At 41.0% G+C, this 26,297-nt stretch overlaps 1 protein-coding gene across 1 annotated transcript; it reads left to right on the top strand.

Moving 5' to 3' along the window:
* Positions 1–3,085: 3,085 nt before the first annotated feature.
* bckdk (branched chain ketoacid dehydrogenase kinase) lies at positions 3,086–26,082 on the top strand. The gene is made up of 11 exons (XM_030068886.1): positions 3,086–3,455; positions 6,775–6,843; positions 7,975–8,085; positions 11,809–11,856; positions 12,784–12,903; positions 13,550–13,648; positions 15,033–15,106; positions 17,411–17,539; positions 21,546–21,635; positions 22,498–22,653; positions 22,872–26,082. The coding sequence occupies exons 1-11, from the start codon at positions 3,210–3,212 to the stop codon at positions 23,014–23,016; spliced, it is 1,287 nt and encodes a 428-aa protein (XP_029924746.1). The 5' UTR covers positions 3,086–3,209; the 3' UTR covers positions 23,017–26,082.
* The last annotated feature ends 215 nt before the right edge of the window (positions 26,083–26,297 follow it).

The raw sequence follows: 26,297 nt of genomic DNA on the forward strand, positions 1-26,297 counted from the left end.
TGTAAACATAAAATGACATGCAGTGCTTATTGGATACTCTTATTCTGCCTGTGACCTTATTTCATGACTCCTATCCAGCCAATGTATTCTTTTCCTGATGTGGTGAAGAGGAGGTCTTTACATCTTTCACAAGCAGTTTGAAATGTAGAGAAATGGGAACAATTAGGACTTGAGCTCAACACGGTTACTAACTTGAGAGCCGCCAACTGGCCTATCGAGTTATGAAGTGGGTGGGGTTTTATGAGTTAATTAGGGCTCCAGAAGTAAAACTGCCATTCATCTTGTGAATGCAGCTTTACGTGGCTGTCAGTTTGAGCATTTCCAGCCCTTGCATTGGAAACTGCTCGGTTTATTATGGCTTATTATTCTGCCATTCAGCCTTTCTTGCACCGATTCAAATCACTCTTATCAGGATAGAGCACTATCTTTTCCACAGTTCTCTAGCCAGCTTTCTAACCTAAACTTTCAGGTTTGTTGAAGACCCTCCCGGTTAAATCATCAGTACAAGCAAATAAACGTCGCACAAACAGTAAGGAAATTTGTGTTTGGTAGATTATTTCTTTGTTGTAACAATGCTTCTTGGCAATAAATCTTATACCTTTGGAAAGCCTGTTTATTTCCCTTTTAAATTGAGCCACATTTGTAAGGAACGTACATATGTGGGATGAGCAGCAGAGCTGAGTATGTGGGTTGCGCCCATGAAAAATTTGCCATATCTTCTGTAAAATAAACAGGCTTTCCAACGGTATAAGATTTATTGCCAAGAAGCATTGTTACAACAAAGAAATAACTACCAAACACAAATTTCCTTACTTTTTGTGCAATGTTCAGCAACTGTGTTGAAGTAATTAAAGTTTGTTTAAAAAAAAAAAAAAAAAAGGTCAACAGTAGAAGGCTGTGTACACATCTTTAGGGGACAAGTCCGCCATAGCATTTCGTCAAAAAAACATCTAGTCGCTGTGTAAATAAGAACTTTAAGTCATCAACAAGTCCCACAGATCCAACTGATTAAGTTCATTTTGTCTTCTATTGCGATATACAAATGAAGAGAATGAGCTGTTCATACCAGGTATGAACCAGGTAGAAGAAAACCCTTGTATAAGTCCCACAGAGCCTCAAGAAACAAATGAATCTGAGCTTAAAATCCTGAAGTGTGAACAGGTACAGCGTGATATAATATTGAATATATTTCACAACTTTAGCTTACATCTTCACTGTAGTAATGGTCAGTGGGGTCCATAGAAGGAAATTTCTCAGACAAAGTTGAATTATCTAGAAAAAGTGGCCGTATCACAGTCTTGCAGTATTCATCAATTTATGCAGGAGACTCTCGATTCTGCATTGAGTAATATTGTGGTTATCATTAAAGGAAGAATTTGGGGAATGGGGAAAAACAAAGTGGAAATACTTGCAGAACCTGCAGCTCTGCCCTTTTCACAACTCTGTAAAGATTGTTATCACAAACATTTCAGATACGGCTGCTCAGTAAGCAGCAAATGAAGACACTGATCTCTAAAGTACTGACATCTAACGGACTCAAAGTCAGTGTCATAAAGAAAAAATCCCTGCAGTCTGCGTAGATGGGGAGGCATTGCATGCAATTTGTGAAGAAAAAAAAATTGTCCCCATTGAGATAAGTTGCAAAGCGAGGCTCTGACTCACACAGCCAGTGAGGAGCTTACTAGCAGAGTACATATTTTTCAAACAAGGGAAGGTTTCCTTCAAAATTCAAGTTGGGTTTGTACATAAAAAAATCACTCTTGTTCTGCCTGCTCCTCTCACCGCCGAGCTGTGGTAATGTAACATGTCTCTTTAATGACATTGTGTAATTTAACAAAGACAGGCTGATACTCGACTGTGTTAAATGGTGGATGGATAATCTGTAAAAACAGAAACTTGGATCTCAAGAGTAAGCTCCCACTATTGTCATCGGTATAATGCTATGCTTATCAGCCAGCTTGCAAACTGATCACTGCACTATTATTTTTACTGTATTTTCTTCATCTTTGTAAATTGCTAGCCTTCTATCCTGTAAGCCAAAGTCTGAGAAGCTGTTTTTAAGTAAAACAAGAAGAGAAAACCCTGGCTGCATTAGAAATGACAGACGACGCTCTGTTCTTTCTGTCAGCCACCAACTTACCAGCACTTTTTTACTGACAAGTCCAAATTAATTAAAATTCAATATCAGTGTCTTGGCTGGATTCTTCTTTGTTAATGTATTCATTGATATCCATGTAAATACAGTATGCAGCAAAAGTATGCACACTGTGTCACAATATTTTAAAATCAGACTTCTCTCTCTTATTTTGAGAGTTTTAACCAGCAAATTCAAGGTGAAAACATACGGTGGCTTTTAAGTGGGACTGCATCAGAAACGGAATCAACGCTCTTTTCATCAGGAAGCAACTCAGGATCCAAACTGATCCACATTCTCTTTCCGGACACTCCCGTCCTGGTTTCCCTACATTTCCCACAACACCTTTCCACGTGTGTTGTTCCCTTTTCTTGTTGTGGACTAGTTGCATTGCATTCTGGTCCACTGATGCAACTCTTATAGGAGGAACTGTGAGGCCTATCTGCGCCTCATCTGTGATGGATATCTCTGAGTACGAATGATTGCTGGTGCACAACACGAATTCAAAAATACTCACTTCTCCTAATAATAATAATAAAAATCATCTTCATCATCATAAAACAATCTGTGGTTTGATTATAAGGGACTGACAACAGAATCTGACATTCACTGATTATGCTTTAGATTTAACTTGTAGCTGGCTGGTTATGGCATCAAGAAAAAAAAAAAAATTAAAATTAAACTAAATTAATTTTTTATTAAAATTAATAAAATTAAACAACACAACAGACCCACAAGTGCAGGTGGTAGTGCCGGTTTGTTGTTGACAGTGTTTTGGGATGTGTTTTTTTCTGTGCATCAGTGCCTCTCATTGTGCCTCCTCCTAGATATTACAGTAGTGAAGGGGGCGGGCTCTTATGGTAGCTCCGCCTCTTTGCTGGCTGCGGATTGGCTGAAGCGTCGTGTCTTCTCAGCGCCGACCAATAGCTGTGGAGCTCGTCCTGTACCCCTTGTCTCCACTGTATACGTGCCTTTGTGTACGGCTACGACTCGACCCTAATGGCCTCGCAGCAGCCGTGAAACCGGGAGCTCACACCGAACAGGGCGGCCCTGTTCACCCATAGCTCGTCTCCAAATGCGTCCTGGTGTGGCGGGCATCGCGCTGGAGATGCTGGGCGGTGCTACCTGCCGGGCCAGGCCGAGGCTCAGCCGCCTCTTGCTGGCCCCCGTCACCAAAACAGTCCCGCCGATGTCAAAGACGACAAGCCAGAGATTTCGCTCCACGTCGTCGATGCAGGGATACACGGAGCTGGCCAGGGAGAGGTCGAAAACTGTCACGTCGTTTTACAACCAGTCCGCTATTGACACTTCGGCAGAAAAGGTAAGAAATTGACGTTTGCCACGACGTGTCCCTCAAATAGTGCCAGTGCAGCAAGTGGGTAGCTAGCTGCAGCCTGCCAGGATGCAGTGCTAGCCGTTAGCCAGTGCCTATGGTGCCTTCACGGACCCTAAAGGATCAGTGTGTTCTTATATAAGGCTGGCATAGATACCGCTCATCAGTCATGGTGGGGTCACAGTTTTTAAATTTTTTTCTGTAAAACGTGAAGGGCGTTAAATGTTAATGGTGTCAGTGAGTTAATAGGAGAAAAGTTTTCCACATGAAAATGTAGTCTTAACTGGACTTGATGGTCTCAAACCAGTTTGTACTGGACATTTCCAGGACATTTCTTTGACCTGTTATCGAAGAGTTTCTTTTCCTTGCCGGACGCGAACGCAGCGTCACGCTGGATGGCTGCTGACTGCACCGCGGGCGTTATTTTTTATTCCTAGGATGGCGATGACATAACCCACTTGACATACATTCATTGTCCACAGCCTTCCCTTATTCTTAGCCATCAGTAACTAATGCCCAACCTTAGCCTTAACCCTGACTTTAACCTGTGAGCCAAAATGACCACACAAAATGTAATAAAATGACCTCGCCATCCTTGGAAAATAAAGGTAGTGTATTGTAATCTGCCCCAGTCATGCTGAAATAACTTGCAAAAAGGCGTCCCATTAAGTTAACGTTAGTTATCCCAGGCCGATAAACGCCATCTTTCACGCTGCAGTCCAGTGCATCACGATTTTGAGGAAATGAAAGCTTATTTGCGTGGGACATTAATTGCAAAAAGGCTACAAAGGTCACAGTTAGTAGTAACTTTTTTTTTTCATACTGGCTCCTCCGTCTCTCACCAACTCAATTTATTAAGAGGCATATAGCCTATGCTTACTTTGAAAAGCCACTGAGTGTGTTTATCCAGTCACAAGTCGCTTCTGTTTCTGAGAACAGCTAAGTTGATAGTATAATAATAAAATAATGATGATGATGATCTTTATTCATGGGGTACTTGTTAAAATCAATGTTACAAAGTGGTTCACAAAGGCAGAAAACATATCTGTCAGCATTCCTTTTATCCACCTTCAGGAACTTGCAAAGCAAACAAATAATATTTTGTGCGTAACTGATAGAGGCAGAACAAGTTACACGTAATAAACTCATTTATATGCCAGTAGTTCATGTTCCACATCACCTGGAAGTTTATCTGACCTTTATTAACCAGGTAGAGCAGCGTGGCCAAGAGGGCAACATAAAACATGAGTAAATCAAAGTTACAGGAAAGGGACAACAAAGAGAGGTCAGGACAGTCAGAACTGCAGAGATGTCTGCTTACAGCTCACAAACAACTGGCTCCATTTAAGGAGAATGAGGTTATTGCTGTTAAAATGTTTAATTGCATTTGGATAAGAATTTTAAATGTGATTTTTTTGATTCATGAAAGAGAACATGGACATTTTTAATAACTTGCTTGCCATAGGATAGATGGGATTCAAACCATGTTCGTTCTCATCCTTCCTTTCATGTATGGAAACTGGTTTAATAAAAATACTTTTCTACATTTTTAAAGAAATATTAGTTTTTTTCTCCTTTGTAATTACTAATATAAGAGTTTCATTTTTCAAGGTACAGTTCTTGCTGGAAAAAGAAACCACAGATGTAGGCCTATACGCCCTACTCCCTCTACATATTAAAACTGAAATGTTGTATCACGTGTGCTCCTAATACATTGTGACCTTTTTATAACTAAGATTTTCACAAATGAAGATGAGCCAAGCCTAAAGTAACCACACCATTTGAGGGCTTATATATATATATCAGTCAAACAGCTTTGAGCGATATCAGCATCTGTGTCTAATATATAGAAAGCCAGCTGAGCAAAAAGTGCACAGCTCCAGTTAGTGAAGCAACTGGAAAACTGTGGCCTTAGTTTCCAAACCACGTCCTAGACGAGAATACAGTTTTAAACATTTAGCTTGTGCCAAATATGATTTAAAAAGTCACAATTTAAGACTGCTGCTTGAACTTTCTGGTTGCAACCAGCCAGCTAATGAGAGCAGAGGGCTGCTGCAGAGGTTAACGCAGCCGTGCAGAAAACCCACAGCGAGACGTGGTGGAAATATTCAGGTGGGGGGATGTTTTGTCTGTTCTGGACTTGGTGACCTGCGCAAAATCAACTACACACTGACTACAGAGAAGTACGTCTCTGTTCTGCTGAGGCATGTCAGAAAGCTGTGTGGAAAAGGATTCACTCTCCAGCTGGACAGTGAGCTGTGCTGAAGCTGGGTCAGGAAAAGCAAAGTGTGCAGACTTGCACGGCTTTCCCTCTGCCGTCACCAGACCCCAACCCCACTGAACTTTAGGGCAGGGGAAAAATCGATTCACTTAAGTACTGGAATTCTTTTTTAAACAATTTTAAAACATTTTTTCATCACTGAATTGATTTAAAGTAGTGATATGAAACTAGATGACCTAAGGAATATGTCGGTACTAAGCATGTCATGTTAGGTTGTTGGCAAGGGGACTAAATGTTGCTGCAGAGTTTGGCAAAATTTTGACAAGGGAAAACAGGCATTTTGACATCCAGTTATCTGAATGATAATGGGTTCTCGGGGCAGCCACGGCTCTCCCCTCTGCAGACACGCCCACCTTCTGCTAATCCCATGCAGTTTGGGCCCCAAAGCCTGCAGTCCACATGTGTTCTTGTGGCCTGTTGTAAAATGGTATGTTTGTGCAGACTGGGGCCTAAACAGTCTTGGAGTTGCATCAATTGGTTTGACTGGAAAGCTGAGACTCTTGTGGATTCAATGAGCCACATTTTAATGTGTGATGATGTTAGCCCCTATAGTTGTCATTTCATTGTTGTGAGACCATTTTTTGGAACCTATTGTGACCTTTAGAGTGATCACAGCTTCATGAAACTTAACATCCACAAACTAGAGGATAATTCAAGAAGCAAAAATTACAGTTATTTGTAATATTGAACCACAGTATTTGAGAATCACAATCAGTAAGTATTGTGTCTAATCGGGAGGTAAGCATACTGTCCCATCCCTACTGAACATCATGGGAACATTTGAAATTGATTCATTATTTTGCACCTGTTCCTTTTCTTTCTCTGCCCATTTTTAGTTTGATCATTTTCAGGTGCCATTTTCAATCAGAGATGGGCTAGTTTGGCCATTTTTTTCCTTCATTTGCTTTTTAAATTGATCTCCAATTCAGTTCCTGAGCGCACCGAGAAAGCCTTTTAACATTTGGTTTAATCAAATCTACTGATGTCCTGCCTTTGTACATGTTAAATGTGTTATTTTGTGCTTAGGCCTCTGTGCGGCTGACCCCAGCCACCCTGCTGTATGCTGGGAAGTCTCCTGATGGACACCACATCTTGGTAAGTCCTCTACTCATTCAGTGGCTTGGCAGAAAAGAGCCAAGAAAATGCATGTCACACAAGGACAAGTTTACTCTGCTGCTGCAATAAAATTGTTCCATGGTTAATGATAACCTACTCAACAAACGGATTTGACCTAAGGGCTGAAAGTGGTTTCCTTTCACTCCTGTGCTCTTATCTTTGTGAGTTATCAAATGAGTTTTATTCTCTTACTCAGGGTTTTTTTGTCTTGGAATATCTGGAATATCATGGACTAGGGCTGAACAGTTAATGGAAATATTAGCAAAATCGCAAACATGGTCAATATCAAAATCATAGGATCTGCAGTTTTTTGATTAAGGCAAAATGTGTGACAAAACAGTTTTTGTAAATAATTTTCCTTAGCCCCTGTGAAAATGAGGATTTGTTGTCAATGCGTTTCCGAGGTTAAATTAAGGTTAATGACTGAATAAAGTATTATGATCCTGCAGAGATACCCTGGCCTACAAATTGTGTTTTCTAGATGTGAGAAAACATGTTTGTTTGGCACAGTCCCCAGCACAAATCACGTCATCATCATAGCTTTTTCAGTGAAAAATATGATGGAGAATTGATCATTCCTACTAAAATTGTGAATCATATCTTAATATCTGATAATAAAATTTATTGCAATTCGTTTTTTTTTTTAAATTATATTGTTCAGCCTTGTCGTGGATGTTGGAGAGGTGTGGTCCAGTTTTAAAAACGGGTCACATCACAGGAATATGGCGCAATGTATTTTCAAACTTGTTTCCACACCTTCATCTAATTAGATTTGGGTTTCGGCCCAATAAGTTTGGACACCAGACAGAAAACGATGGTAACGAACCAGGAGGGAGCGGCATTTTTAGGTCGGGAACGTGCTTGGATTTGCTTGTGAAAGCCACAGAATAGATCTGGAATTTCACATGAGGGCTGTGGAGGGAAAACCGGGGCAGTGATTTAATATTTGAGGGAAAACTTCTGTGAAACAGATTTTCTAAAAATGAAGCCCAGATTAACAAAAAATAAAAGTGAGATCTTAGATTTAAATCTGATGTAATGAAGGAGTGCATTTCAGACTTGACTTTGTGGTTTTTGTGTTTGTTTGTTTGTGTGTGTGTGTAATCTCAGAGCAGTGCCAAGTACCTCCACAAGGAGCTGCCTGTACGCATCGCCCATCGCATAAAGGGCTTTCGTAATTTGCCCTTCATCATAGGGTGCAACCCCACCATTCTGCAAGTGGTAAGTTTGCAAATCTCATGCCAAACCCTGTGCTGCCTCTGCTAATTCCACTAATTCAGCAGGATTAACTTCTTCATGTTGGGTGTCAATTAATGTCCCAGGAATGTGACTCAAACATAATGCTTTACTTATATTGTCAGGCTTTTAGTGCGTCCAGTCTGCCACAATGAACATGGATAAAATAAGATCACACAGAAACAAGGTTCGCAGAATTTGTCTTCTTAACAATACGCGTGTCAAAAACCTAAGATCTCTGGTGTTCACATGGCATCACCTTCTTTCCTGTCATTCTCTCTGGTCACCACAGCGTTGGCACAGTAAACAATGGAAATAAACAGGAATGAGGAAAAAAAATGTCTGCATGCCAAATTTGGAGGACTATTGTCGGAGAAAGACAGCATGAGCAATAACCAAGGCCAAACATCAAAGTCCAGTCAAAACAGTCAGCTAGACTGCATTGTCTGATGTTAACACTGTGTATGTAGCTTTCTCTTGGGAACATCATTCCAACGAGTACTTTCCAGATATTAATTTTACATTTCTTCTTTCTGATATCCTCATGAGCTGTCATTGGCTGTCGTTGCTCACTGTTCTTAAAACCTGTGACTGCTGCACGCAAAATCAAATACCTAATAATGTGCACATATGAGATTGATCAAAGTTTGGCCTCTCCGAATCGAGCAATTTAGACAGGCTTCAGTGACAGCCACGTTGGCTCCAACATGGGCATTGTGTCTCGGATTTAAAGCAAAACTGAGCTTTGGTAGAGTGTTGGGTTATAGAGTTACCTGGGTGTCATATGAGTCCACATGGCGGTGAAAAATCCTCATTAACTGCTTAAATTACAATTATTTGTGAGAGTACTATTAGGTCGTTTCTTCTTGGCTTAGGGTTACTGTGTGGAAGTTACTTGCAGATGCTTTCAGATGAATTTACCATCAATTCAAACAGGAAAGTAACAAGAAAAGAGACGTTTATTTTCCTAATGGAAAGATATAAAGATATAAATACAGTGTTGTGGATTAGCAGCCCAGTGGAACACAGAGCAGCTAATTAGGATATTTCACTAACATGTGAACTCAGTACGCAGGTAACTATGCAACCCAGTAAGGGAAGTGGCGATTATATTTTTGTATTCTGGGCATTGTCAGTCTAAATGATGGCGTTTGTCGACATAACCATCACTTCTGATAGTAATTAACAGGCATTATAGACATCTTCGCATCTACAACTAACTACTCTCAATTGTCCACTGTGCGAAACGGATGCGTCATCAAGTATTTTTTTGGAATGTACCATCGACTGATACCATCTCAGTGTCAGCCCCGTCCTGTACCAGTGGCTAGGCACTGGTCAAAGCAACACATGAACAGGTGCTTATCACCAGATCGATGAAGGCAGAAGTCTACCACACCAGGCAAGATCCAAGGTACAGACTGTGCAAGAAAACCCGCTCCGCCGGTCCAGCATTTAGTAGCAGGATGTAAGATGCTAATTGGGAAGGTGTACACTGGAAGGCATAATCAAGTGGCTGGGATGGTGCCGAAGGTGGTTGAGAATGGCAGGGCTAAGATCCCGAGGGACTTGAATTTCCAGACTGATAAGCAGGCGCTGGCTGACCAGTCAGACATTGTGGTGGTCGACAAGGAACAGAAGACAGCAGCAGTGATCAGTATAGCAATCGGGAAGTTAGAGCATGAGAAGCTTGAGACATACCAAGGGCGGAGGGAAGAACTAGATCAGATGTGAAGGGTGAAATCGACAGCTGTCCCAGTGGTATCAGGAGGAGCTGTGACCCCTATAGTGGAAGAGTGGCTCCGGCAGATTCCTAGAACAACATCTGAGGTCTCTATCCAGAAGAGTGAAGTCCTCAGAACAGTTAAGATACTGTGCAGAACTCTTAACTCATTGGCTGCCATTGACTTCGATCAACGTCAATTCAAATCGAAACGTTGACCGCCAATGACGGCGTCAGTTAGACTTGGGAGAGTCTATGCTTTCTTTTTGTGGTTTCAGTGTTTACGTAGTCATAGAACAAACTATCCTGTGGGTCTTGAAAGATCACTTAAAATGCTCTAAAACGCTGGCAGTATGGGGCTTTCTGTTCTGAAAACCAATGAGTTAAACACCCAGGCCTCTGGTAGAGGACCCGAACTTCAGGAGGACACTTCAAAAAGGCCAAAAAAGTGCCATAAAAGTACTCAAAACAGCGTAAACACCTGCACTCTGGATGTCCAGTATATGGGCAATGGACCAAACACATTCACCAGCCACTGCTTAGAGTGATCAATATTTGGTGAATGGTGGGTGGAAATGTCCCATCCTTGAGTGGAGACCTGGTTGAGTAACTAGCCTAAATGTCTCCTGAAGTGACAGATTTGCCTTATCAGTTCACAGTAATGATTTCTAGTTTTTGTTAGTATTATTTATTTATTTTTTTATCTAGAACAAAATGTACAATTTTGAATTCACTGTTGGTTTTAATTTGTTGTTTTCCATTTGTTGTGAGTGACTGTGAGGCTCTGACAGCAGAGTGTGTTCAGCTGGGCTCTGCGTGTTCACTTTAGGAATGAAGGGTGTTGGAAATAACAAACCAATAAACTGTGTTGCATAACCAGCCTGCTTCTATTTGTTCTTACTTGGGGCTGGTCATAAAATTAAAGTGAATTCAGATTTGGGAATGATAGCAGCATCAACAGTAATAATAAAAACAATTCCATGTCTTCACTCATGGATGGCTACAAGTACACTTGCCATTCCAACATTATCTTTATTTTTAAGATCACAGTAAGATCCATCCTTGGTATGTAAATGGAGGTGGTGTGTCTCATGTGGCTGGACTTATTTATATCTACAGTATATGTGCATTACCTCTTTCTATTCACCCTCCTCCTCTCTTTTCATTGCTCATATGCACCAAAGTTTCTGTCACAAGGCAAGCACAATCGCCTCCAGGTTCTGGCTTTGCAAAATCAGATAGAAATCTGAACAGAATCAGATTTATGTGTCTTGACCTGTTGCTGCATGCACACTGAATGTTATAGAAGCCCTGAAATGAGTGTAACTGTGGCCTGTGAATGGTGCTGGTGCTGCCATTATAGTCGTTTAAAGGGTTTTATAGAGTCTACACCAAAGCGTTAACATTTTTTCTGTTTTCATCTTGTTCAGTCAGCTCCTAAATCAAATCCACACACCAATCAGAATCTCTCATTTCTCAAGGTCCTCATGGGCGAAGTGTGAGAACATTGTTCTCTCTCTCGCTCTGTTCTTGTTTTTCCCTGTGGCCCCTCCTCCATAACCCATTTACCTCCTGCCAGCCTTGTCACTGGATGAACTTTTGCCTAGATTTCCTTCCTTCTGGTATTACATATCTACACCATGCTGCTTACATAAAGCCGAACTACTTTTTATTTGACCGGTTTTGAAACAAATTTGTGTGGTTTTCCTTAAATCAGAGAGGTCTGATTGAGAGTTCACACAGAAACAGATTCTGTGCAGAATATGAAAGTAAGATGCCTTGGGGATAGACACTAGTCGTTCGCTTTTGTATTTTAGTGTGTAGCAGAGCACATTTTCAGGGGGTCAGTTGTTTACCTATGTTGGTAACAAGAATTCATCACGTAGAGGCATCCTCCAGTTTCCTGGTATGCAGGCCACATGTGGACATAGTTGTGCTGGAATGCTCACAACACCCCTCCTCCTGTCTCTTCCCATTTCTTACAGCATGAACTCTACATCCGAGCCTACCATGTACTTAGTGACTTTCCCCCGGTGAGTGACTGTCACACACACACACACTGACACTGACACACACTGGTTTGGAGAATGTTTTGCCAAGTTCAAGTTCCCGGTCCCTCAGAGAGAACTGTCTATATTTATAACTGTCTGCAGCCGGCGTGTAATATTAGGACTTGACAGATTAGTCTGCATGTGCTGGCTCCATGTCTGACTGATCTGTTTTGGACTAAGTGGATTCACAGTAGTACTCTGATAAAGATTATTTTGACAGCATTTAAGCTCTCATGAACCTACACTGATTTGTCAATGTAGTGACAGAAAAAGATTTGTCACAGATGGTCAGGAGTGCCAGCAAACCTTTAGGCTGGCTGCACCGGTGCCAATAAGAAAATCCTGCCCATCTGTCAAATGATTCTTTAAGATGCAATAAGTAAGATGTTTACCTCGTTTTATAGTTGTGGTTGTTAATCAATCGCAGTGACTCAACAATTGGTCTGCTTTTTTTTTTCTGGAGCTGAAATTTCTGGCTTTCAAAACTATAATCTCCCACTCATTGGCTTGCATTATTAACTGGTCAGCAATGGAGGACTGAGCCACAAGTCAGAGACCAGTGTCACAGCTCAATTCATTTACAAAGACTAAAAACCCTTGTTTTAAAGCCAAAAAAAAGAACGGACAAAGTGGTAGAATTATTCCAGTATCTTTGTCTCTGAAGGGAAATTTTCCTCTGACTTCATGTGGAGATATTAGATTTTTGCTGTAATTGGATTGTTCACTTTTTTTCTATTGAGGAAATTAAATATATTAATTTACATCAATGACAGACCACTGATGGGAAGAGGGGGTGGGTGGTGGGTGCTGTGTCAGATCTGTCTGTGGTCCACTTCCTCCTGGTTGCTTGTAGAAGTCATTGATAATTCGATGGCCCTTTAATGTGATGTGGGTCCGTGCCTTTGATAGATCACGGACCAAGAGTTGGAGACTCGTTTCAGCAAGCTGGTGCAGCAGCTCCTGGATGACCACAAAGATGTGGTCACCATGCTCGCCGAAGGCTTCAGGGAATGTCGCAAACACATCCAGGTAAAGACTACATCTCTAATACCTGTCCTACATCCCGCTTCAGGTTTGAACTGTGGTATGGACCCCCTTTTGAAACAGTTATACCATTTTTTTTTTCATTTTCATCAGTCCTTAAAAATCTGAAAAAGTGCATTAGACCATCGTATTAAATCCAGCTTTTAGAGGTTTTTTGTTTTTAACCATATGACAGTTTTTTTAACGCTGCATGTTTATTTATTGATTATTGCTCCTTTATTAACACAGTTGGACTTTAGGAACTCCAGCACTTATTATCCCTTTTTTTTATATCTCCTAATTTTTTAGTAGCTATGTTAAATCAGAAATATTTGTAATCGCGTGTGGTACTTTTTATTAACTTTGTAACATTACAAAAGGTCTTGAAAAGTCTAAAGTTAGGCTAATGAAACCTGCAGATACCCTGTGTTAGTTGACTGTTTCTGTTTAATGCACTGACTACATGTGACAAGTGGCTTTGCATCGTTGCCGTCTGTTGACATTGATGTAAAACATGAATTTCAATTTACACAATTTGAATCTCAAAATGGAAAAAGTTAATTTTCAGCCATAATTCAGCAGTCTTGAAACATGTTGAAACTCAGCACATAATGTGTGGAGCCACTCAGTGTTTGTTTCCCTGGTGTTGCAGGATGAGACGATCATCCGCAACTTTCTTGACACCACACTGTGCTCTCGCCTGGGAATCCGCATGTTGGCTACACACCATCTTGCCCTCCATGAAGACAATGTACGTCTCTGCCTGTCTCTGTCAAACTCACTGTTGTTGCCCCTACATATTCAAAAAGATTGTTTTTGGTTTTTTGTGTGTGAATTTTGCACAAGCTCTCTGTTACTTCCACATAAGTTAGGAGAATGAGTCAAGGAATTGTGTAACAACTTTAGAAACACAAGTTCTCACATGATAAACTGGAAGTTTGTAAACTTCATTTAACCTTTGCATTTGGGTATATTGCCTTCCTCAGGGTCATTTCAGGAAGGCTGTGTGTCAAAACACTCAGGTTAGTTAAGTTAATATACTTCCATCCAGTCAGCTAGTCCTGTTGGATTATTTTCTACATCAGCCTCATCGTGATTCGAGCGCATGGCAGAAATCTTTGCCCCACCTTCCCTTGAAGCATGGCATATCCTAAATTTCTGCCTGATCTTCCATCGTTCAGGAATCAAACATATCACTGCACAAAGTCGTTCCATCTGTAGTAGTGAGGAGCAGGAATTTAAGTAGACACCCTGGCCCCCTTTCTCTAATCCACTTTGCCTATTGTGGAGAGAGCAACTGTCTATCTGAGGTGCAAAGTCTGAATTTTGGATATTCCGCATCCAGAGTATGAAATTGTACTACAGTGACAGTATTTCTAAATGAAGGTGCAGTGGTTTTTCACAGCATTATATCCTGCACTTCAGCCTGGGGATGAGTGCTTTCACAAGTCTCTGGATATCTGCCAGATGAAGGCATTTGAGCACACAGATCCTTGACAAAAATTGTTTTAATAGGCACAAGCGCCTTGCATGTATTAAATTCATGTGCTTCAGTGCATTTTTGGGGGTAGATATCCAGAGCTTTGCACTCAATTTTGCTCATTTTTGAGTTGCAAAATCTCTTGCTAATGTTTGGTAAATGCTCGTAAATGGTTGTTGAAATTGAGATTACCAGTGTTTCAAAGGGAAAAAAGTTGATTTAGATTAGGGCTGGACAATGAATCAAAATGATGTCATTCAGTCCTAATTTAAAACCTTGCAGTGTGGAAGCAGCAGGCAGCAAACATCTTTCAAAGACAACAGAGATATCAGTTAGTCTAATCAGACGGTAATAAAGTTCAAACCATGCAGGGAAAGAAAGCAATGAACAAGATGATGCCTCTCCACTATCAGGCTACAGTAATTTCCAATGAGGATTATTACGATGGAGAACAGGGTGACATTGAAATTAGGTGATACCTAAATTAGCAGGGTTGGTAGGAGAGGGCACATCCCTGCAGTGAAGGAGCAGAGCTGTGTACTAGCAAGCTCCATGTTATAAATCGCTTTTTGAATCTTGTAATTTTGTCTGCTTTTGTGTGTGTGATTTTTTTATTTATTTATTTTTTTTTAATGTATTTTTGTCTTCCTTTCAGCCTGATTTTGTGGGGATCATATGCAGGCGTCTCTCCCCAAAAAAGATTATTGAGAAGTGGGTGGATTTTGCAAGGTAAGTGTTGTGTTTGTTCACTTGGATTTGCTTATAGATGATCTTTAGATGACCTTCTACCACTGTATGAGTGCTCTGTTGACTCCCTGCTCTCATTTGCCTCTGGAAAGTCAGAGTTCAGCTGATAAGGCTTGAGGCAGACACAAGTTTCAGTGGCCGGTGCTGTGGACTGGATACGAGCTATCGTTCCTATTTATCTTCCGTTATCTTATCAAATGTCCTTTTTGGAGTCACTGACTTTTGATAGCTGAAAAGAAAGATCAGGGGCACCGTGTATGCACTTGCTTGTAAAAGCTGACATTTATCAGTTCGTATCCAGGGTGACGCAGTTTTGCCTTTTGTTCTTGGATTGATGACTGGATTTGTGATCATATCAAAAAGCAACCTGAGGTAGGGTGGCTTAACAAATCATGGAGAAAATGGCAAGGTGCGCACACGCAAGGACAAGAAGAGTGACAAGCCGAAACTCAGTTCAGCTTTTTATTGTCAGCAATGGTGTTTAGTTTGCTCTTTGTACAATCTGATTCTGTGGTTTTGAAGAAAATGGCTTGGTGTGAACTGAAGTCTGAAATCTGCTTTCTTAAGAGGTAAAATATCAGGATGTCCTCGTAGCCCAGTTGGCTAAAGCACTCACCATAGCTGTGTCCCAATTCAGGGGCCGCCTCCTTCCAAAGATGCGGTCCATGAAGATGTGGTCTTCAGACGACTGATGGCTACACCGTCTGGCTAGCTAACGGTTGCTAACTGGTCTAATTGGTGGTCTACTGAGGATTCCCCTTTGCGTCATCTTGGGCTCGCCTTAGTGTCGCCTCACCGCATGAAACAGCTGTTTTTCATTACTCCTTAAACATTGGTCCACAAGAAAGTTTGTTGACAAATTGGATGTGACCAAAACTGCAAAGGTTGTAATCCTCGTTGTGCTACTTTACTTTTAGTTTTGCCAGTTAACTTAGGTGGCTAATGACAAGATGTGATTACAGTTGAATTTTAAAATTTTGCATTCACTCTAAATTTTAAAAAGACAACATTATGAATAATAACTTGCACCTGCATTTGCATCAAATTTGAATGTAGTTTTCACTTGCCATTTCACTTGGTACTGTAGCTTTCCAAAAATGACCCTCCCAGTTTCCCCTTGGGGATCAATAAAGTATTTTTGATTGTGACAACTGTGCAAAATGGATTATGGGATGCAGAGGATGTGTCCTCCACGTTCTGCTGACAGATCGCTGCATATCTGGGCCTTATTTGTAGAAAGGAACAGCCTTGTTGTTCGAGCAGGACGTATGCGCTCTGGAAAAGCCAACACTACTCGCCCTCCAGAGCCCCTGTCCTGTAAGTTTTTTTTTGCTGCAGCTCCACTCTTGGACACCTGATCCATTTTTACGGACTCCATGCTGATTGGTTGAAACTGAACAATGTGTGCATGAAAGCGTTTGGCCCTTCACTGGATCAGGTGTGCATGAGTAGAGCTGGAACAAAAACTTGCAGGACAGGGTTTGCGGACCGCTGATGTACGGTGCTTGTCTCACACACTCTACTCTCCCTTTTTTTTTTTTTGGTCTTTCTTTATTGTCGACTATAACACATTGCAAAAAAAATATCAATATATATATACTGGCCTTGATCCTGTAAGCCCATTAGTGTGATTGTGGTAGGTAGAGCCAGACTTTTGGATATTTAAGGTTCTAGGTAGATGCACTCTTTCAGCTATTTGCAGTTTATCGAGGCCCTAACTACACTTGCACAGAACTGAGTGCAGGCTGGTTGAATTCTGTTTAAAAGACATAGTTGCTGTAAATACAGTGCGAGTGTCTGGGTCGAGTACTAAAAGCTCAACATATACATGTAATTGCAGTATTTTCATGTCTCAAGAGTTTTTCTTGGGACACAAATGCCATTAATCAGAAAGTAATATCCAAAAGTGTAAAAGTGTTTAAGGTCTTAATTAAGCTTTAGAGGTGTTGAAGTTGTTGTGAATTTGTGGTGTGCCGTTGTTTCAGTCAGCTGGTTCTGCTGTTTTTCATTTTCATACTTATTTCATTTGCCAGATTACTTGTATGTTTCATGAAACTGGTATTAAAAAGGTGTTTAAAAGGTGTCTGATGAAACGTGATCCTCCTAAGAGTGTTCTGCCATGAAGTGTGTTCATTTAAAAATGTGTGATGGGAAGTGTTACTAGTCCTCTCCCATATCTAAAGCCAGCTCTTTGCATACGTGCTGGTCCTGTATAGATCAATGGCTTATTTTGTGACATCCTTTGTATCGGTCCATGCCCTGAATGTAATCCCTCCTCTCCACCAGGCGTCTGTGTGAGCACCAGTATGGTAACTCTCCCAGGGTGAGGATCAACGGCCACGTTGCCGCTCGCTTTCCCTTCATCCCTCTGCCACTGGATTATATCCTGCCTGAACTCCTCAAGAACGCCATGAGGTAACACCGTCACTTAAACTTACAATCCACAATATATATTTCACCTTCTGTGTTTTTGGGTATCTGATCAAAGAAGGTGTAGATGTAAAATAAGGTTTTTGAACTTCATAATCAAATATATATACTCCACTATAGTGTTAAAACCTGTGTAACCCCGTGTACCCCTGGTAGAGAAATATGCTGATATGCTCTGGTTTTAATTAAAGGAACATTTTTGCCAATTTTCAACTCCTCCGGGGGTCACACCCGTAAAACAAACACGCAACTGAAAAATCCTGTTTGTGTGTCAAGAGCTCACCCCAGGAGCTATGATTACTTCTGCTGCCAGACACAAACGGTGTCATCCAGCCACAGGAGTCCTAACAGAACTGCAGCTGGCAAATTCAGAGAGGGGTGTGCTCCACAACAATCATTGTTTACTCGCAAGCAGTGGAGTAGCGAGTCTGAAAAACAGGAGAACACATTGTTACCACAGAGCAAATAGATGAAAAATACACAGCCTGGTCAAAAAAAAGTTACCACCTGGATTTAACAAAGCAAATAGGCAAGAGTCCTGGCAACAAGTTATTTAACCCTAACCGATGCGGCGAGCAGCTTCTCATTTCTTAAAACAACCATGAGGGAAGACATGTCCAGTGGTCGTGGAAAAGATGTTTCTCTGTTTCAGAAAGGTCAAATTATTGGTCTGAGAGGTTGATGAAACTACTAAAATTGGGTTAAGAAATGCCAGTGCACTATTAAAACCTGGAGGGATAACCGTGAGCCGTCATCTTCGAAGAGGAAATGTGATCAGACAAAAATTTTGAATGATCGTGATGGGAGATCACTTAAACGTTTGGTTGATCAAATCATAAAAAAGCAACAGTAGAAGTCACGGCTATGTTTTAAGAGTGAAATCTGTATGGCCCGACTTTTCCATCAGTGTGTTTTTCCCCCCGATGGCTTGGGCATACTCCAAAATGACAATGTCAGAATTCATCGGGCTCAAAATGAGAGAGATTGGTTCAGGGAGCATGAGACATCATTTTCACTCGTGGACTGGCCAGCACAGACTTTACACATCAGCCTGACTCTCCCCGTTAATACAAGATCTTGGTGAAAAGCTAATGTGACTCTGGATGGAAATAAATGTTGTGGCAGTGCAGAAGCTTATTGAAATGAAACTTGGTCACATTCTTGTGGGTTCATAATTGAGTTTGAATGGGTGGAGGAACTCTGTGTACAGAGGCAGAGACCACAGCAATAATAAAACCATCAAGACACTTCCTGTATTCCTCCCTTCAGATATCACAGCAGCAGCACAAAAACACCAAATTGAAAACTCACAAATGAAGAGCGTTCTGCTACCAAACAGATGATCTTTGGTGCTTAACCCACTAAACCAAACGACTTCTGTTCTGTGACCCTGTTTGTCAGCAAAGCTGTCCGCAGTTAATTGCACCCTTAAAGCTTGCAAAATAAACCGTGACTTGGACAGACTCAGCAAGAAGAAAAGACAGGAAAGGCAGAAAAAAAGAAACAGTGTTTGTGTTTTGCATTTAGTTTCATGTTATAGCAACATTACAGTGTTAAAGTCCCCATGAATTGAACTCGCAACACTTTAATTTCCTGGAAAACAAAGGTGACCTCATGCTGCAAATTACAACCAATAAAATGTTCACATTTTTTCACTAGTCCTGCCCTCCACCCAGGCGTTCAATTAAAGCTGTTAAACATGCGCCCCCTACTGGCTTGCCGCTCCTGCCCTCTCCCCTCTTCTCCTCGTGAAGAAGACTCCATAAACTGGTTGCATTTCTTCTGTTTTTATTTAGAAACATGATAAACCACATGCCTCAGGAGCTCATTTCTTTATTGTCCAACGGCAACATCTTATCTCACTTAAACATGTAACTTGTGTCTGCTGTCATTACAGGGCAGCTCGCTTATATTTCAGATAAGACGGTAAAGTTAAGATAAGAGGCCGAGGCGCCTTACATGTTCTGTAAAGGCAAAATTGGGTTCCTTCAATCTTTGAGTGTGGAGATAAAAAGGATGGGCGGCTTGGATTTATTTCTGCGTCGTGGCTGCAGCCTGAGCTCGCTCCCTGCCCGGTGCGGTGGACATCCTGAGCGGGCCTCGTTATCAGAACACTCTGTCGCTGGCAGGAGCCATTGTGCTAAATTTGGCTGCATTCCCTCCATTCATCTTGTTGAATGTTGTTCTGGAGGAGAGGAGCAGAACAGGGAGGAGAGGCCTCGGGGCTGTTTAGAAAACCGATCGCTCTCAACTATTGTCTGCCTACTCTTGTAATTACGACAGGCATTTTGATTGGTTTACATTACTGAGTGTACTCGCTATAGTTCTTGCTGACACATAGAAATGTAATTCCCTCTCAGACACTCCTTATGAGAGAGAAGCTATCCATTTGAGGCTATTCACACGGCCCTAAACAGTCTAAAAATGTCTTAAATATAGTTGTTAAGTGGTGTTTTTAAAATTTTTTAAAGCTTTCCTTAAGAAGCCAGCTCGCCTAGTGAGACACTGAACAATTGTGAACCGAAAACAGATTCAACCAGTGCCACTGTTTGTATAACTGGCACAAAAAAGAAGTGTGTACCAACCTTGAGCAGACCTTATCTAATTATTATACTGTGTAACGCCAGCTTAGTGTGGCACAGTGTCCAAAACAACTTTGCTTTAATGGTATTTACAGAAAGAATTTAATGTCAGCATACCTTAGTGATAGTTTGTCATTGCAAACCAGCTGTAGGTAATCATCAAAAATTTTCATGTTTCTATTATGACAGTTATAATCACAATTACAAATCTCAAAGAATGCACAGAAAAAAAAAAAAAGGAAAAACTTTAATATGAGAGGGAAACGATGGCAGATGGTCTTTCTAGGCCAGTAAAAGCATTTCTCAGCATGTCAGTACATTTTTGTTTTCATGCCTTTATCGAGGTGTGTGTGCACTACAAACATGTAATCCATTCAGTGCATCCAGAATTTAAGTTCATGACCCTCCACATGCATAAGCTGGTACTCAAAAGAAAGGCCTCTGCTTTACCACAGTGACAAACCAGTGCACCAGCCGCATGATATCTACCTGTTTGTATCATGCACTCATAACTCCTTACTTGTCATATTGTGTTGAGATTTGGGGCAACACCTATAAAAGTAACCTTCAGCGGATATGCACTTTGCAGAAAAGAGCCATCAGGTTACTACATAATGCGGGTTATCGGGACCATTCAAATAAATTATACTTAGCCTCTCAAATATTGAAGTTCCCGGACCTGGTTAAGTTCAAAACAGGCCAATTCATGTATAAAATTCTAAACAACAATGTACCAAGGAATATTCCAATCTTTTTCTCTCGCAGAGAGGGGGGTTATCAACTGAGGGGAATTCAAATCTTAAAACATCCTGTAGTACGTACTCCTCTCAAAAGAATGTGTATGTCCGTTTGTGGGGTAACTCTTTGGAATAACCTTGAGATGAAGATAAAACTGAGTGGTAACATGATCATATTTAAACGTAATTATAAACAATTCTTTATGGATCACTACAAGTATATGGAGCTGGTTAAGCATTAGTTGACTTGCTTGTCATATTGTACAGGTATGATGTGTGATATGATAACTGTCTTTCTTTTTTTATATTGACATATAGTACAGTCTTTTTGTGTCTTTCATACTAACTGTTGTGACACATATCAGAAAGTGTTTTTTCTTTCTTTCTTTTTATATATGCTATTTTGTACCTTTGTACTCACATTTTTGTGGAAACACGACATTGAGGAGCGTACTCTTGTATTTGGAAAAGGGGGGCAGGATACAGATAAGCTACGCTTCCTCCTGTCCCTCCTCGAGCCTTTTTTTTGTTGTTTCTCTTTTTTTTGTATCTTTTTTTTTTATTTTAATCACTTCTCTTTTTTTTGCTTTGTATAGACCTTGTGTCTTGTGATTGTTGTTTTTCCGGCATCGAGGTAAATAAAGAAACTGAAACTGAAACTGTTTCCTTCAGGGCGACTATGGAGAGCCATCTGGACACTCCATACAATGTGCCCGATGTGGTGGTCACCATTGCCAATAATGACACTGACTTTGTCATCAGGTGAGTGGGCTCATGTCCTGTCTGTCACCGTTGCTATAAGAGATAAGATAAGATATTCCTTTATTAGTCCCACAGTGGGGAAATTTCCAGCATTACCAGCAGCAAAGTGGAAAGCAAAATATGAAGCTATGGCAGAAGATTTTATTTTAACATCTGTGGCACTGACAAAACAAGTTTAGATTGGGGATTTGGAAATAGAAATGAATGCAAAATATTGATCATTTGTCATGAATGATACCAAAGTTGCATTCAGGAAGCCATAAAACTCTTGTACTGATACTAAATATACTGTAATATAAACTAAACTAAACAAAGTTACTTCTGGATTGAAGAGACACTGGAAAATTTGTTTAAATCATTTTTTTTTCTAATTTCTAATATTTAAAATACGGTGTAAGGATTCATTTATTGTCTTGATGAATTGATAACAAATTAACGCTGATTTGAATTAATTGATTGGCCAAAAGAAGTTGATGAAATGATTTGCTCCAGTTGAGCTAACATGCTTTGAATCGAACCTCAAATCCAAAGTCTGGGAAACTGTAAGAGAAACGGCAGCCTAGACAGAAGTTATGCGGCATGCAGGATTTGTAAAACCAGTGGTGGACAAAGTACACAATCCCTTCTGTTGAGTCAAAGTATACATCCTCCTGGTCAAATAGTGCTCCACTACAAGTGAAAGTTGCTCAGTCGAGTTTTTACTTGAAGTCGGGCTCACTTGTACAGTCTTGTTATACACAAAACCGCATTGATACCTCATCCTGTGTGTGCACGCTGTTTTGACGCACAAGGACAAGCCTAGATGTGTTGTGTTCACCGGTCACGATATCATTCATCATTTTTTTTTTTTTTTTCCCTCCAGGATTTCAGACCGTGGTGGCGGCATTCCTCACAATATAATCGACAAGGTGATGGACTACCACTTCAGCACAGCCGAGGAGAGTGCGCAGGACCCCCGCATGAGTAACCTCTTAAATAACATTACCAACAGCGGCCCCCAGTCTGGCCCCATGCATGGGTAAGAGATGTCACGGTGACCTGTCCCTGTTTAGTGTTTACCAAAGTGGAGGGATAATGCTTATGCCCTCTTGACTTCTGCCATACACTTGGGCTTCTGTTTTGCCTATAACATCACAACAGATCCTTTTCAACCAGGCATGAAACCACCAGCTCAGATTTAACTCCGTCCCTCCAGCCCGCCTAAAGCCCCGCTCCTTCTGTCTTTGTGGTGTGCAGGTTCGGCTTCGGGCTGCCCACATCCAGGGCCTACGCCGAGTACCTTGGCGGCTCCGTGTCCATTCAGTCAATGCAGGGCATCGGCACCGACGTCTACCTGCGCTTGCGTCACATTGACGGAAAGGGAGAGAGCTTCCGAGTCTGAAAGCCTCCCGCTGCTCATCCTTACAGACCCCGCCAAGGAATCAGGGCGCCGCAGGAGCACAGAGTTCCCCATCAGGAAAGCATGTCTGTTTCAAAGCTAGCGTTGGGCTACAATAAATACTTAAAGTGATAGCCTGTATGTGATCAGAAAGCTCCTCAATTCACCACCCCGCTACTTGTCCTTCTTTGCCTTAGATTCTTTATAAGCTGTGTTTGCTGTCGCGTTGGTCATTGCAGTTTTCTTTTGTGTTTTGTACCCTGTGGCATGTCCTCGTGAAGTTTAGAAGGGGTTTATGGACCTCTGAATGTTTAGCTCGTCAGGACAGAGAGTGCATGGCCGTGTCAATCCGATGTTTAATGAAGTAGAGCGGGGAGAGAAACGACTTCAGTTTTAAAGAAGTTAGTCACTGAGTAACCTCTCCAAAAACATGAAAACGACACTTTTCAAGGAAAAGACTTCAAGTGAAGCTGCCTAGAGGCAGATTTCCTTCTTACACTCCAGTGACCCTGTCTGTTCTTTTTTTTTTTTTTTTTTTTGACAAAGCTGCACAAATGTTGCTTCATATTTTAATAAAACCATAGTATTGCGGTACCAAATCCTTACGGTACACGTTGGCAGTTTTCTCTTATTGTATCAAAATCCAAGGTCTCTAAGGGAAAACGGCTTCTTCTGTCAGCAGCTCAACTTCAGTATCCACATTTTCAAGCTGATTGGCTTGCCAGTGCCATTAGCCTCACCCCTCGACAACCCTTGGCTGTATTCTCCAAAAACCTCTCACCTGTGGACGGTAACTCCAGAAGAAACTGCCAAGACACCGAATGCTCATTAATAGTTTTCTCTCTCGTTTTCTATTTTGAGAGCAAAGAGTCCAGGATGAATCCGGTCTGTTCCGCAGCGTTTTTATCGAGCTCTCAGGCAGGAAAGTGAGCAGAGATGTTCAGTTGCCTTACTGCGTGATACTAGACTTTCAACTTCATGCAGTCATTTACTTTATTCTCTTTTGTTGTTGCCTTTATCAGTTCACACACATATGTACACAGGGCTGATAGCATTCCAGATCTCCGGTGTACCGGCGTGACTGTGGAAAAAAAAAAAAAGGGTTCGTCCAGATTTATCTAACAGACATTTCTCTGGATCCAATAGAAGCGCAGCTTTTGTTCTCAGCCACACTAACAATAGGTCTACTAGCCAGTCAGAAGTAGAGCGCGGCGGGACTTGGGTGTTGACAATCAGGCGCTCCATGTGCCGTCGAAAGTGAGCCTCATTAGCCTTCAGTGACGCGCTGCAACCCACAGGATGAAGGTTCATGAGGCCCGAAGACAGCAAACATGTCGATAAAGGCGTCAAGAATAAATGGCGCTGGGCTTGGATAGAGGAGAATGGGAGCAATGTGGCAATAGATAGTTACAAGATAGTTAATAGGGTTATTTTCAAATAATGTTTCCGTTCCGGAAACGGGAAAATGTTCAGGCTCAGAATTTTTTTCCACTATCAGCCCTGCGTACATCATGTCAGTCTATCAGGTTTATTAGTTTGATGTCAAGTGTTTATTTGCACAATTACTCACAGTCATGTTAGTTTTTCTTTATAATATAACAGCTTTGAAAGAACAATATACCATTAAAGTATTACGCATCATCATTATGGATTATCCGCTTTAGCAAAGTCTTTTTTTCCATAAATTATATTTCAAATAGATTGCTCTTTCGGAAGGCATTTTTTTTTACAAGATCACATTCCAGAATGGGTCAAAAACAGTTTTCCTACACTGTTCTGGATAGTATGGATCAGACTATTTCCAGGAGTAATACAGTATATATATATATATATATATATATATATACATACACACAGAAAAAACTAAATCATTAGGGTTAGACATTCATAAAATTCTTTAATGCTGCAAATTGCGTCACCGCCAGCACTCCTCTCCATTTTGTCGAACATTCCCCATGCAAACGATCGACCTGAATGTTACTTTTACTCTTGTTTTATCTAAATGCCTCTCCCAGAGAGAATTTATCATGATAGCTCACATTATATTATTATTTCTTGAGTAAAAGAACTGAGATTTTAGCTGTTCTAATCAAGGTAGAAAGTCCAGCACCTCTTGAAAAATCATCTCAAGTTAGTACCAGTGGATTTTCAGCTTTGCCTCAGAGAGTCTGAACCTGTGACGTGTTGGTTTATATTGTCAGAGTCAAATTAGAAGTTGTACAACAGAGGCCGGTGACGTTATCAGAATCACATAAATTGCACCGACCTCGAAACAGAACATATGGAAAACGGACGATCCTTGCAACGAGTGACTGCAAATCAAGGCACTTGGACGTATCATGAGCATGTCATGTCAGCGGTTACTGTGTTCCTCGTGGCTTTGAAGGTTTTGGTCATCATGCCTTTGTAACATGTGCATTGAAGGCAGGCTGGGAAGGTAACACCACCTGGCAGCCGTGAGCGGGTGAATTTTGTCTCCCTAGTTGATGTTGTTGTTGTTTTTTTTTTTGGCAGGTCATCTGTTTTGAGGCGCTCTTCTAGTCCACAATTTGCCTGGTAAAATGGCTCATGAATTATGGATCTGTCAGCCACTGTCGCCAGGTGGAAAACGAATGGAATGAAAATCATGAAGCATTAGAAACGTGCTGTCTGACCTCTGCTGGCCCAAAATGAGAAAGGCAGACTGAAAAAAACAAACAAAAAACAAACAAAACTGTGGTTGTTAGTACTGTATTTGTAGTAATATTGAGTACATTATTCTAATTTTATATCTTCATTATTTTTTGAAAGCAAAAGAGGACTTAACCACATTTGAGTAGATTTACATTTTTTCAAGCTATATGATGAGTTTCTATACTGATGAACGTTTGCAGTCAGGAATGAGGACTAATACAAATGTGTTTTTCGATGTCACTTCCAGTATGAAGCCAAATACTGGAGCAAAGTTACTGAGAACAACGTGCTGCCATGGATTGTTTTGTCTGATTCACTGAAATTTGTTTCTCCCCAGGCATTTCATGTTGTGTTGAAGATTTCTTAGACATTAAACTCTACATGGTTGGAAGTGGAGGCTGATGATTCTCACTGATTTGTCCTTCATCTTTGTTGTTGTTTTTATTATTATTATTATTATTATTATTGTTATTGTTTATTTAAGGCTCAGCCGTGGAGCGTGCGCTGGCCGTCTCACCATCGAGGCTGGGACAGAATCTGCTGATGGACTCACCACAGATCAGATTTGTCCATCCAGAACGGCAGCTTGACTTACCAAATGTCAGCCAGGG

This window comes from Myripristis murdjan, chromosome 14 (genome assembly GCF_902150065.1).
Source record: "Myripristis murdjan chromosome 14, fMyrMur1.1, whole genome shotgun sequence".
Taxonomy (NCBI): Eukaryota; Metazoa; Chordata; class Actinopteri; order Holocentriformes; family Holocentridae; genus Myripristis; species Myripristis murdjan.

What these genes read in the sequence shown, in the direction of transcription:
- bckdk (XM_030068886.1), top strand. Translation starts at nt 3,210, where the DNA reads ATGCGTCCTGGTGTGGCGGGCATCGCGCTGGAGATGCTGGGCGGTGCT. An exon ending in TACTTAGTGACTTTCCCCCG is followed by an intron (nt 11,857 to 12,783) that starts GTGAGTGACTGT and finishes TGCCTTTGATAG; the next exon opens with ATCACGGACCAAGAGTTGGA. An exon ending in CTCCTCAAGAACGCCATGAG is followed by an intron (nt 17,540 to 21,545) that starts GTAACACCGTCA and finishes TGTTTCCTTCAG; the next exon opens with GGCGACTATGGAGAGCCATC.